The sequence below is a fragment of the Lampetra fluviatilis genome, chromosome 53 (genome assembly GCF_964198595.1).
Source record: "Lampetra fluviatilis chromosome 53, kcLamFluv1.1, whole genome shotgun sequence".
In the NCBI taxonomy this organism is placed as follows: Eukaryota; Metazoa; Chordata; class Hyperoartia; order Petromyzontiformes; family Petromyzontidae; genus Lampetra; species Lampetra fluviatilis.
In genome coordinates this window covers 6,409,751-6,424,478 of record NC_136327.1, presented here as the reverse complement: position 1 = coordinate 6,424,478, position 14,728 = coordinate 6,409,751, and the positions used below count along the sequence as shown (strand labels likewise).

The 14,728-nt window shown below is 45.1% G+C and overlaps 1 protein-coding gene across 1 annotated transcript in view; it reads left to right on the top strand.

The window, feature by feature from the left end:
• The first annotated feature begins 2,691 nt into the window (after positions 1–2,691).
• NPC1L1 (NPC1 like intracellular cholesterol transporter 1) overlaps positions 2,692–14,728 on the top strand; it is a 35,000-nt gene continuing 22,963 nt past the window's right edge. The window contains exons 1-3 of the mRNA XM_078879098.1: positions 2,692–2,733; positions 12,553–14,114; positions 14,432–14,532. Of these exons, the coding sequence (XP_078735224.1) occupies positions 2,692–2,733; positions 12,553–14,114; positions 14,432–14,532 (1,705 nt within the window). The remainder of the gene's footprint in view (positions 2,734–12,552; positions 14,115–14,431; positions 14,533–14,728) is intronic.

Here is a 14,728-nt window from a genome sequence, read left to right as displayed (position 1 = left end):
TGTTGGTGGCGCACAGCTGGAACGAACACGCGAGGGAGGTTGTATAACATGGGGCCAGGGCCCCCTCCGTCGGGGCATGCGGGGCCCGGGGCACACCCCACTGTGGGTCCCCAACACCCCGATTCGCCGTGCACCCTAGGGACGCCTCTGTCTGGGACAATTATACATGAGTGTGTAACAAAAAAAAGATGTTTGTTCCTGGATAGTAAGTGTTATTTTCTAATTGCTTATTCCTCAAAAGTACAGAAAATGGCTGTTATTCTCCACAAACTTTGCTTTTGTGACCAGGACATTGATATTTGGATTCACGACACCACCATCCCACCATCATCCCACCACCCCACCACTCCACCCCACCACCCCACCACTCAACCACACCACCACCCCACCACCCCACCCCACCACACCACCCCACTACCCCACCACACCACCCACCACACCACCCCACCACAATTTCCTTCACCAAACCCGCACTGGCCAGCGTGGTGAATTGTGGTCACACAATCTCCTTGATTGACGAGGCGTGGGAAAGCTTTCGTCCATCAGGGATTGACAATGGACCGTTGATTTTGTTTTAATAACGTTGGACATGATCCTCCCTCCCTCCAGCCAGCCAGCCAGCAAGCGGGCAAAACTTTTTTTCGAATAAAGCATGACGTGCTGACTTGTTTTCCATCGTCAGCTATAACGTAATATTTACATCGTCATCATCATCCTGTGTTAACCATAACCATTGTAACAATAATAAAAAAATATTCTTGGTTCTTTCGGTAAAGTCACGTAGAAGGGAAATAATAAAATAATAAAAATAAAACATAAGAAAACATCATCACGAAGTTTATTTTTTTATAATGTTTTTTTTTTAATAATTTTAATATTTCCCTTCTACGTGACTTTACCGAAAGAACCAAGAATATGAATCCCTGCAGTCACGAAAGCCATAAATCGAAATAATAAAAATTATCTAAATAGAAATTATGATTCTTATATTTTTTTTTACAATGAAGACAGGTAAGCCGAGGATGCACAGAGAGACACGTGCCCGGAATGACAGACAGGGAGATGAACACGTGAACTCGAGGGAACGTATGCAGGTGAGAGGAAGGCATCAGACTGTTATTAACCACCACTACGATGAGCCAAGAATCTCAGTGTGTAACGCGCGTGACGTCACTCCACGTAGACCAGCCCCCGTCATTAATAATCATTAACAGGCGAGGGTCCATCACATGGACCCCCGCCCCCTCATTCATAATCATAAGCAGGTGACGTCACACCACATCGAACAGCCCCCCTCATTAATAATCATGAACAGGTGACGTCCTCCAAATGGACACCCTCCCTCTCCATTAATAATAATTAGCGGGTGACGTCACTCCACATGGGGGGGGGGTGAGGCGCCTCCTCCCCCCTCCTCGGCGTCAACTCACAACCCTCACCACAAAGGCAGAACCCTCGCGTCACGTGATCTCCGTGACGCTGTTGAGACATCAAAGTAAAAAGGACGTCACGATGAACGAGGGATTATAACCTTTAAATGAACTAAGTCTGTGTCACCGCGCACTTACAAATGTATGCAGTGAATCTTGAATATTTTTGTTGTCTATTTTATTATTTTCTTTGAACCTATCTACGTGACTTTACCGAAAGACCCAAAGAATATGATGCAATGAATATATCACGTCGCGCTCTGCTTGTCGCCTGCAAGTTTCAGATTTACTGAAATACACCCGTCCCTGGACGGGCAACAGGCTATAGTATAATACTTGTGCAAGACACGCCGTGGCTTGAAGGCCTTGTGATGGCTTGCACGATGGAATTTGTCGTTCCAGTAGTAGCATTATTATTATTGTTGCTGTCGCCGTGGTCGAGACTAACAACGGAGTGGCAGCCAAAGAACGGAACTACGAAAATCGACTCAGAATATTGAGACTAGAGGAGGAATCCGATGAGCCATGAAGCTCTTTATCACAGTTTTTTATCTCGTTGGGGCCCACAGGTTCTGGGTGGATCGTGAAACAACGCAGCACGTTGAGCGATCTCAACGGCTTGGGGGGGGGGCTGCCTTCATCCAGCAGTGGACTGATCATGGCTGCTGCTGCTGCTTCTTCTGCTTCTGCTGATGAGGAATCCATAACCTGCGAATGTGTTTTGGCCCAGAAATTCGTCGCTTCCGCCCTCTCCTCACTACGACCCCTTCACCTATTGGAGTTTGAGAGGAGGGAGAGATAGCAGAGAGAAAATAAAAAAAGCAGATTAGGAGGAGGGAGAAGGGGGAGGTGCCAATCTGTGAATGTAGTGAATGAGTAGGTGAGTGGGTGGGTGTGTGTGTGATCACGTCTGTGTGTATGTGTCTGCTACAGCCATATAAAGTCAACTCGTATCGTCTACCCTGGGCATTTCGCATAGCGGTGCGCGCGTGTGTGCTGACTAACCCACACACCACACACAGGACACACTGGGAGGTCAGTACCACAGACGTCCGTCACCCCACGAGAAACCAGCGACTGACTGCATCGGAAGAAGCAAGCTCTACTACGAAGCAGCATCGTGTCGCTGTTGAGGTTTTGATCGGTTGAAATTGTCGGGTGAACGTGCTGAGTTTGGGTGAATGGCCAAGGGTGACTCGAGTGAAGTATCTTAAAGATTCTAAATCAGCGGTGGATGACGTCGCCAGCAAACGCCATCGCGATGGGGTACGGCAGGGCACTGCTGATGCTCGCCCTTGTGCAGGTGAGTTGGGAATAATGATCATCATCATCATCATCATCCGAAGCATGATAAACTGTCCGTTATTGTTGAACTTTGTTCGTAATTTTTCGGAAGTTCATCATCAGTCGTTGATCATTGTAATCATTCAGCGCGTCAGCACTCGTTATCACCCTTACATTGTTCATCGCCGCACATTGAATATTGATCATCAAAAGCGTCTATTGTTCATCATCGATTGCACACAATCGTTATCCATTGCTCAGAATCCTCATCCGTTGTTGAACATCATCACCGCCATCTTCCATTGTTCACTATTATTAGAACACATTGTTGGGCACCCTCATCGATTGTTCATCGTCATTATGCATCCATAATTATTACTTATACATGGTTTTGTATCATCATCGTCGTCGTCATAAATTGTTCATCATCATGATCACCATCATTATTTATTCATAATAATTACAATCCATTGTTGGGCACTATCATCATCAATTATTCATCATCATCATTTATTCATAATTATTAGAATACATTGTTGGGCACCATCATCATCATCATCAATTATTCATCATCATCATTATTTATTCATAATTATTACAATCCATTGTTTGGAACCATCATCATCAATTGTTCTTCATCATTATTTATTCATAATTATTACAATCCATTGTTCGGAACCGTCATCATCAATTGTTCTTCATCATTATTCATTCATAATTATTACAATCCATTGTTTGGAACCATCATCATCAATTGTTCTTCATCATTATTCATTCATAGTTATTACAATCTATTGTTTGGAACCGTCATCATCAATTGTTCTTCATCATTATTCATTCATAATTATTACAATCCATTGTTTGTAACCATCATCATCAATTGTTTCTCATCATTATTCATTCATAATTATTACAATCCATTGTTTGGAACCATCATCATCAATTGTTCTTCATCATTATTCATTCATAATTATTACAATCCATTGTTTGGAACCATCATCATCAATTGTTTCATCATTATTCATTCATAATTATTACAATCCATTGTTTGGAACCGTCATCATCAATTGTTCTTCATCATTATTCATTCATAATTATTACAATCCATTGTTTGTAACCATCATCATCAATTGTTCTTCATCATTATTCATTCATTATTATTACAATCCATTGTTTGGAACCATCATCATCAATTGTTCTTCATCATTATTCATTCATAGTTATTACAATCTATTGTTTGGAACCATCATCATCAATTGTTCTTCATCATTATTCATTCATAATTATTACAATCCATTGTTTGGAACCATCATCATCAATTGTTCTTCATCATTATTCATTCATAATTATTACAATCCATTGTTTGGAACCATCATCATCAATTGTTCTTCATCATTATTCATTCATAATTATTACAATCCATTGTTTGGAACCATCATCATCAATTGTTCTTCATCATTATTCATTCATAGTTATTACAATCTATTGTTTGGAACCATCATCATCAATTGTTCTTCATCATTATTCATTCATAATTATTACAATCCATTGTTTGTAACCATCATCATCAATTGTTCTTCATCATTATTCATTCATAATTATTACAATCCATTGTTTGGAACCATCATCATCAATTGTTCTTCATCATTATTCATTCATAATTATTACAATCCATTGTTTGGAACCATCATCATCAATTGTTCTTCATCATTATTCATTCATAGTTATTACAATCTATTGTTTGGAACCATCATCATCAATTGTTCTTCATCATTATTCATTCATTATTATTACAATCCATTGTTTGGAACCATCATCATCAATTGTTCTTCATCATTATTCATTCATTATTATTACAATCCATTGTTTGGAACCATCATCATCAATTGTTCTTCATCATTATTCATTCATAGTTATTACAATCTATTGTTTGGAACCATCATCATCAATTGTTCTTCATCATTATTCATTCATAATTATTACAATCCATTGTTTGGAACCATCATCATCAATTGTTCTTCATCATTATTCATTCATAATTATTACAATCTATTGTTTGGAACCGTCATCATCAATTGTTCTTCATCATTATTCATTCATAATTATTACAATCCATTGTTTGGAACCATCATCATCAATTGTTCTTCATCATTATTCATTCATAGTTATTACAATCCATTGTTTGTAACCATCATCATCAATTGTTTCTCATCATTATTCATTCATAATTATTACAATCCATTGTTTGGAACCGTCATCATCAATTGTTCTTCATCATTATTCATTCATAATTATTACAATCCATTGTTTGGAACCATCATCATCAATTGTTTCTCATCATTATTCATTATTATTACAATCCATTGTTTGTAACCATCATCATCAATTGTTTCTCATCATTATTCATTCATAATTATTACAATCTATTGTTTGGAACCGTCATCATCAATTGTTCTTCATCATTATTCATTCATAATTATTACAATACATTGTTTGTAACCGTCATCATCAATTGTTCTTCATCATTATTCATTCATAATTATTACAATACATTGTTTGGAACCATCATCATCAATTGTTCTTCATCATTATTCATTCATAATTATTACAATCCATTGTTTGTAACCATCATCATCAATTGTTTTTCATCATTATTCATTCATAGTTATTACAATCCATTGTTTGGAACCTTCATCATCAATTCTTCTTCATTCATCATCATCATCAACAACCACTGCGAATGAGACGGGCCGTGGTGGTGTCTCCGCACGTGGCTGCCTGCAATCCAGCGCAGCGAGGGTTGGTGGATCACACAAAGATGTCGTGTGAAACTCCCCTGCCTCGCTAGCGAGTGGACTTCATCTCCATCTGTTTCCATCTGGGAATCTGGTGGATGTTGATCTTCTCTGCATTCCCAGATCGAGGTTTCGGTCTATGGGTGACTGAGATTTCTCGCCGTGTAGCAGCCAGGCTATGGAACCCTCTTCCATGATAAATCAAGACCTCTCTTGAGTCTGTAGACATTTTAAAAAATGCGTCTTTGCACCTATGTATACACTTCCGCTTATTATTAAACGTTGAGTTCATATAGTAAATGAATTCTTAAAATGTATTTATAGTATTATGTTTATGCTGATTGTCTGCTGCTGCTGCTGTGTCCTGTACAGCGCTTTGAGATCATCTTCTTAGGTTTTTTCGGTAAAGTCACGTAGAAAGTAAAATAAAATAAAAACAAAAATCACGACGTTTCGGAGGCAACACAAGTCTCCGTCATCAGGTGGGACCGTCACAGCCAGATCAGCTAATCTGGCTGTGACGGTCCCACCTGATGACGGAAACTTGTGTTGCCTCCGAAACGTCGTGATTTTTGTTTTTTATTTTATTTTACTTTCTACGTGACTTTACCGAAAAAACCTAAGAAGATGATTCCTTGCAGTCACGAAAGCTTCAAATCTACGCTTTGAGATCCTTGATGAAATTATTATTTGTCTTATTATTATCTGTACGGGGATAGAGCGTTGCTCCCTCGCGCAAGGCGTGGGGCTTATTTTCCTTCCACGTGTATGAGTAACTCATTCATTGGCTGAAAACGTATTTTTAAAAGAAAACAAACCATCGATGTAGCCGGGCTTATTGTGGGTTTCCTGGCTGAAGAGCTAATTATTGCAAGTAATATTATTTGTTTAACATGTAGACTATTATGCATAGTAGCATTATTAATGATCATAATGTATCGTTCATCTTCATCAGTGAATTAACAAAGCGCTGAACGTGTAATTATATAACCTTAAAACCATAAAACCTTGGTGGGAATGTCCTGAGTGAGAGGTAGGGTTGTCCCGATCTGGCGATGCTACGATATACATCGTACGATATGTAAGGCCCATTATAATCGCATCGTCCGCCAGGCAATATCTAGCGTCACGTCGTGATTTCAGTACCGACGTAAATCATCTCTTAGCTATTTTAATCCCCGGCCAAATTGTGCACGAGTTGACAAACTCGAGACTGTAGTAAATAAGTAGCTATCCTCTGCACGATAGAAGATTCTGATGCCTTTTTAATATAACAATATGTTTTACCCTTTTTGGCAATAAAACAGGGGGTGTTGAGACGTTAAAACACCAAACAGAATCATATTTTCGAGGAATCCCATCTGCATTAACCACACACGGAACGAAAAACATGCTCTCATAATGATATGATGCTTCGTCTTTGAAACTGATTGGTCCACACCAGAGACAGCTTTCTTTAGAGGCGATCTCTGGTCTAACACTTTGAGACGAGGGGTGGGGAACGTCCGGCCCGCGGGCCGTACCAGGCCCCGCGAAATCATTTGGGTCTGGCCCTGCCAAGGCAACCGCAGGCGGGACTCGAAATTCAAATTAATCTAGGAGCAAACCTGGAAAAGCAGTTGTGAGTAGCAACATCATCAATACCAGCTAACATCACACGCCTCGCCAAAGAAAAGCAGTTCCAGCCATTGCATTAGGGGTGAGTTAATGAAATGTTTGACCAAATTTAACGGGCTAATTTTTAAGTTGATAATTCTGTATGGCCCGCGAATGATGTTATAGATATCCAAATGGCCCTTGGCAGTAAAAGGGTCCCCACCCTTGCTCTAAAGAAAGCTGTCTCTGGTGTAGACCAATCAGTTTCAAAGACAATGCCGTATATTATCAGAGCATGTTTGTTGTTTGCATGTTCATCACAAGTGCGTGTGGTTGATGACGACAGGATTCCTTGATAAAGGATTCTGCTTAGGTGTTTTAACATCTCAACACGGCCTGTTTTATTGCCAGAAAGGGTACAACCTTTCGATTTAAAGCTTTCGTGACTGCAGGGATTCATCTTCTTGGTTCTTTCGGTAAAGTCACGTAGAAGGGAAATAATAAAATTATAAAAATAAAACATAATAAAATACAATTTTATGTATTTTATTATTTTTTATTAATTTTATGTATTTTATTATGTTTTATTTATTTTATTTTATTATTTCCCTTCTACGCGACTTTACCGAAAGAACCAAGAAGATGAATTCCTGCAGTCACGAAATCTATAAATGAAGGATAAACCCGATTGTTATATCGTGTCAGCGTTGTTTTTATTTCTAGAGTTTGGCGGTAAAGCCACCGGAAAAGCCTGCAGTTCCCAGAGAGCCCAGCGCAGACGTTTCAATATTTGTCCAAGGTTTAACCTTGGCCCGAATCATAACCTCGCCGCTCTTTGGACCCCCGAACCGTGCTCAGTCCGGTGTCAATTTCCATTCTCTCCTGGTCCAAGTAACGAAATACATCCCACCAGAATGATCTCGTGGCTTTGCGGTCGTCCTGCAGTATTCCTACATTGCCCATACACTAACATTGCCCATACACTAACATTGCCCATAGACTAACCTTGCCCATAGACTAACATTGCCCATACACTAACATTGCCCATAGACTAACACTGCCCATACACTAACATTGCCCATAGACTAACACTGCCCATACACTAACATTATCCATAGACTAACATTGCCCATACACTAACATTGCCCATACACTAACATTGCCCATAGACTAACACTGCCCATACACTAACATTGCCCATAGACTAACACTGCCCATACACTAACATTATCCATAGACTAACATTGCCCATACACTAACATTGCCCATAGACTAACATTGCCCATACACTAACATTGCCCATAGACTAACACTGCCCATACACTAACATTATCCATAGACTAACATTGCCCATACACTAACATTGCCCATAGACTAACATTGCCCATACACTAACATTGCCCATAGACTAACATTGCCCATACACTAACATTGCCCATAGACTAACACTGCCCATACACTAACATTATCCATAGACTAACATTGCCCATAGACTCACATTGTCCGTAGATTAACACTTCCCATAGACTAATATTGCCTATAGACTAACATTGCCCATAGACTAACATTGCCCATAGACTAACATTGCCCATAGACTAACATTGCCCATAGACTAACCTTGCGCATAGACTAACATTGCCCATACACTAACATTGCCCATAGACTAACACTGCCCATACACTAACATTGCCCATAGACTAACACTGCCCATACACTAACATTATCCATAGACTAACATTGCCCATACACTAACATTGCCCATAGACTAACATTGCCCATACACTAACATTGCCCATAGACTATCACTGCCCATACACTAACATTATCCATAGACTAACATTGCCCATAGACTCACATTGTCCGTAGATTAACACTACCCATAGACTAATATTGCCTATAGACTAACATTGCCCATAGACTAACATTGCCCATAGACTAACATTGCCCATAGACTAACATTGCCTATGGACTAACATTGCCTATAGACTAACATTGCCCGTAGACTAACATTGCCCATAGACTAACATTGCCCCTTAGACTAACATTGCCCACAGACTAACATTGCCCATAGACTTACATTGCCCATAGACTAACATTGCCCATAGACTCACATTGCCCATAGACTAACATTGCATGTAGATCGACTAACATTGCCCATAGACTAACATTGCCCATAGGCTAAAATTGCCCATAGACTAACATTGCCCATAGACTAACATTGCCCATAGACTAACATTGCCCATAGACTAACATTGCCTATAGACTAACATTGCCCATAGACTCACATTGCCCATAGACTAACATTGCATGTAGATCGACTAACATTGCCCATAGACTAACATTGCCCATAGGCTAAAATTGCCCATAGACTAACATTGCCCATAGACTAACATTGCCCATAGACTAACATTACCCATAGGCTAACATTGCCCATAGACTAGCATTTCCCATAGACTAACATAACCCATAGAGTAACATTGCCCATAGACTAACATTGCCGACAGACTAACCTTGCCCATAGACTAACATTGCCCACAGACTAACCTTGCCCATAGACTAACATTGCCCATAGACTAACATTGCCCATAGACTAACATTTCCCACAGACTAACCTTGCCCATAGACTCACATTGCCCATAGACTAACATTGCCCATAGACTAACATTTCCCATAGACTAATATTACTCATAGACTAACATTGCCCATAGACTAACATTGCCCACAGACTAACCTTGCCCATAGACTAACATTGCCCATAGACTAACATTGCCCACAGACTAACATTGCCCATAGACTAACATTGCCCATAGACTAACATTGCCCATAGACTAACATTGCCCATAGACTAACATTGCCCATAGAGTAACATTGCCCACAGACTAACATTGCCCATAGACTAACATTGCCCATAGACTAACATTGCCCATAGACTAACATTGCCCACAGACTCACATTGCCCATAGACTAACATTGCCCATAGACTAACATTGCCCACAGACTAACATTGCCCACAGACTAACATTGCCCATAGACTAACATTGCCCATAGACTAACATTGCCCATAGACTCAACACTGCCCATAGACTAACATTGCCCACAGACTAACATTGCCCATAGACTAACATTTCCCATAGACTAACATTGCCCATAGACTAACATTGCCCACAGACTAACATTGCCCATAGACTAACATTGCCCATAGACTAACATTGCCCATAGACTAACACTGCACATAGACTAACATTGCCCACATACTAACATTGCCCATAGACTAACATTCCCCATAGACTAACATTGCCCACAGACTAACATTGCCCATAGACTAACATTGCCCATAGACTAACATAGACTAACATTGCCCATAGACTAACATTGCACGTAGACTAACATTGCCCATAGACTAACATTGCCCATAGACTAACATTGCCCACAGACTAACATTGCCCACAGACTAAGCTTGCCCATAGACTAACATTGCCCGTAGACTAACATTGCCCACAGACTAAGCTTGCCCATAGACTAACATTCTCCATAGACTAACATTCTCCATAGACTAACATTGCCCATAGACTAACACTGCCCATGGACTAACATTGCCCATAGACTAACAAAGCCCATAGACTAACACTGCCCATGGACTAACATTGCCCGTAGACTAACATTGCCCACAGACTAAGCTTGCCCATAGACTAACATTCTCCATAGACTAACATTCTCCATAGACTAACATTCTCCATAGACTAACATTGCCCATAGACTAACACTGCCCATGGACTAACATTGCCCGTAGACGAACATTGACCTGTGGTCATTTGACCTGCGGTGTACGCCACCGCTGGGGTGCGAGATGCCCTTTCTGAGAGCCAAACGGGTGTACGGGCTGCAGTGAAGGTGAAGAAGCACTGCTCTAGAATGTAGTCAGTACTGTCATACTGGTAGGAACCTCCTGGTTACACCAGCCCACAGGGGATTAGTGTGTCTGTCCGTCGTGCATCCAAAAATGGGAGGGGTGGGGTTGGGTGGAGAGGGGAGGGTGGGGAAGGGCTGGGTGGGGAGGGGCTCGGTGGGGAGGGTGGAGCTGGGTGGGGGGGTGGGAGGGGTGGGGCTGGGTGGGGAGGGGCTGGTCACCTCGTGGTGCCCTTATAAAACTCAACGTTTAACCTACTCACGCCGGCTTGTGCCCGCCCTCACAGTCGGCCATGTTTGCGGAATACACCACGCCGCCGTTGACCCTGGCCATTGACCGAGCAACCCAACGTTCCTACCAGCTCCCTCCGCAGGAATGTGTTTGGTATCCGAACGGTGTTTGGGCTATTCCCTTTCCTTCCCCCCCTCCTAGGTCGACTCAGCACGAAGTGAATAGTTTCACTGCCTCGGTTTCCGCTATTCCGATGTGTTTTGTGGTTGTGCGGCGGTGCGATGTCCGACGTTTCGCTCCACGTGCCGAGAGCTTCTTCGGGAACCGAACGTTCGGAGAGAAAAACTGAATACGCGTGCAAGTGGCGCATCCCTGAATATTGTGCAGCACTGGGGATACAAAGGCGGCCGGGCACGCACGTTTTTGCCGGGGTCACCGTGGCGCTGATGCTGGTCAGGTCACCGTCCCCTTACAGACATGTTCCGTGCCGACCTTAATAGGTGCTTGCTGACAGCACTTGCCCCAGTAGTCCTGTAGACTTAATTCAGGGAATTTATTTTCTTAGACAAATGAAACTAAACATTTTTATTTTTATTTTACCCGGCAAGGCCCCACTGAGCTATACAGCTCTTTTTTTAGAAACGACCTGGCCACAACTGATAGCTCAACGAAAGTGGCTTATCACGTGGACATTTATAGCAGCCAAATACTCTAAACGTGTGATGTTGATTCTAAATGTGGATGGAAAAACCGGAGGACCCGGAGACAAAATCCACGCCACCTCAGGGAGAGAGACACCGCAAACTCCAAATATACAACAGGCGTCCGGGGTCGGGATCGAACTCGCAACATCCTGTATACCAGGCGAGGTAGTTAACATCTTACCACCGTGGTACCCTCTCTACCTCGACGATAGCGATCATTGAAGAATAAGACGTCAAATTTCGATTTAATGCTTTCGTGACTGCAGGGATTCATCTTCTTGGTTCTTTCGGTAAAGTCACGTAGAATGGAAATAATAAAATAATAAAAATAAAACATAATACAATAATTTTATTATATTTTATTTATCAACGAAAGTTGGGCGACTTTACCAAAATAACCAAGAAGAATAAGACGTCAGTTTGAAATAATACCACGCTGAAAAATAGCCTACGAAGTAAAAAGCAACATGCACTTTGGTTAAAACAAAAACTAAATTTCAACGGGGGGAGCGGTGGCGCAGCGATCGCGCGTGAAACCACAACATCGGTCGTGAAAGCCTCGGAATATAAATGAACGTTGCCGTAACGTGACGTCCGCGTGGCAGGTGACGGTGGGCACCATCCACGAGGCCGGCTACTGCGTCGCCAAGTACGAGTGCGGCCGCAACCCGAACGTCCCGACGAGCCTCATACCGTCGGAGGTGCCGTGCGTGGACAACAGCGAGGCGGATACTCTCTCGGGCGTGGCGCTGGAACTTCTGCGCGACGTCTGCCCCATGCTCTACAAGGGCGAGAACAACACCAGGGCGTGTTGCGGCAACAGCCAGCTGGTCTCGCTCAAGAAAAGCATGGACCTGTCGGTGCCCATCCTGGCCAGGTGCCCCTCGTGCCTGTACAACTTCCGCCTCCTCCACTGCACAAACATCTGCAGCCCCGACCAGAGCCTCTACGTGAACGTGACGCGCACCTTCGAGAAGGTCATCGACGGCGTCAACAAGACGGGCGTGCTCGAATTCAACTGCCTGTACACCCGCCGGCTCGCCGAGGAAGCTTTCGAGTCGTGCCAGTCGGTCGCCATCCCGGCCACGGGCGGATTCGCCATCGACGCCATGTGCGGCGTGTACGGCAGCACGCTGTGCACCGCGCAGCGCTGGCTCGACTTCCAGGGCGACATCAGCAACGGGCTGGCGCCCATCGACATCATCTTCGACCTCGTGCCCGACGGCGAGACGGCGCCGCAGGAGAGCCAGGGCATGCGGCAGTTCAACGACACCACCTTCAGGTGCACGGAGGCCGTCGAGCCGGACGGCCCCGCCTGCTCGTGCCAGGACTGCGTCAAGGCCTGCCCCCCGTTGACGCCGCCGCCCGACCCGCCGGGGCCCTGGATGTTGGGCCGGCTGGACGGCCCGCTGGTGATCGGCCTCGTGGTGTTCGCGGGCCTCACGCTTCTGTTCACGGCGTTCGCGGCGCTCTCGCACCTGCTGGGCAGAGAGAGGTCGAAAGGCGGCGGCCGCGGCGCGTCGGACGACGACCTGCCGCCGGTGGACGCCGCGGACGTGACCTGCTTGGAGAAGCTGGGCGAGAACATGCAGGGCCACCTGTCGGCGACGTTCCGCCGCTGGGGCGTGCTCGTGGCGCACAACCCCATCCCCGTCATCATCGCGAGCGTGGTGGTGGTGGCCGTCCTCGCCGTGGGCCTCGTCTTCATCGAGCTCACCACCGACCCCGTGGAGCTGTGGTCGTCCCCGAGCAGCCGGGCGCGGCAGGAGAAGGACTTCCACGACGCCAACTTCGGCCCCTTCTTCAGGACCAACCAGCTCATCCTGCGCAGCAAGGGCGGCAAGGCCACCCTGTACCCATCGATGCTCTTCGGCACTCATAACTTCAGCAGCACCCTCCAGCTGAGCCTCCTGCTGGAGCTGCTCGAGCTGCAGACGCAGCTGCAGGACATCAGGGTGGACGTGAACGGCACGGCCGTGAGCCTCAAGGACATATGCTTCGCGCCGCTCAGCCCCGAGCAGCCCAAGGACACGGACTGCGCGGTCAACAGCCTCCTGCAGTACTTCCAGAACAACAAGACGAGCCTGCTGGCCACGGCCGAGCAGAAGGGGGACGGTGGGAAGACGGGCACCGTGGACTGGCGCGACCACTTCATGTACTGCATCAGGTGCGGACGCGTGTGTGTGCGCGCGAGCGTGTGTGTGTGTGTGCGCGTGTATGTGTGTGCGCGTGTGTGTGGGCACACGCGAGTGTGCGTGCGAGCGTGTGCGTGCGCACGTGTGTGTCGATTCAGTCTCAAATGAGTACCTGGTGCGGTGTGTAGACATCGCCACTGGGGAGACAAAGGCGGTCGGGCGTGGTGCTGGCCACTCACCCCCTCGTGTGCCGTGCCGGCCTTCATAGGTGCTACTCGCTTAAACAGCACTTGCCCCAACAGTCTGTGAAGGCTTCACGGGGGACCTTTCGTCTTTGTGTCCGCTTCAGGTCTCCCCTCTCCTTCAAGGACGTCACGGCTCTGGAGTTGAGCTGCATGGCCGATTACGGGGCTCCCGTCTTCCCGTTCCTGGCCGTGGGCGGATACCACGGTAGGGAGCCCCCCGCCTCCACTCCCGCACCGCACGCGCACGGTCGCACGCTCTGGCGGGTGCGCAGGCGGTGCAGCTGCGTCACGGTGAAGGAGGGAGGGGGGGGTGGAGGACACGATCATCATCATCACGGTCCATGGGCAGATAGCACGGAGGTGTCTGCTGCACATTTCGTCATTTGTTGTTTCCACTTTCC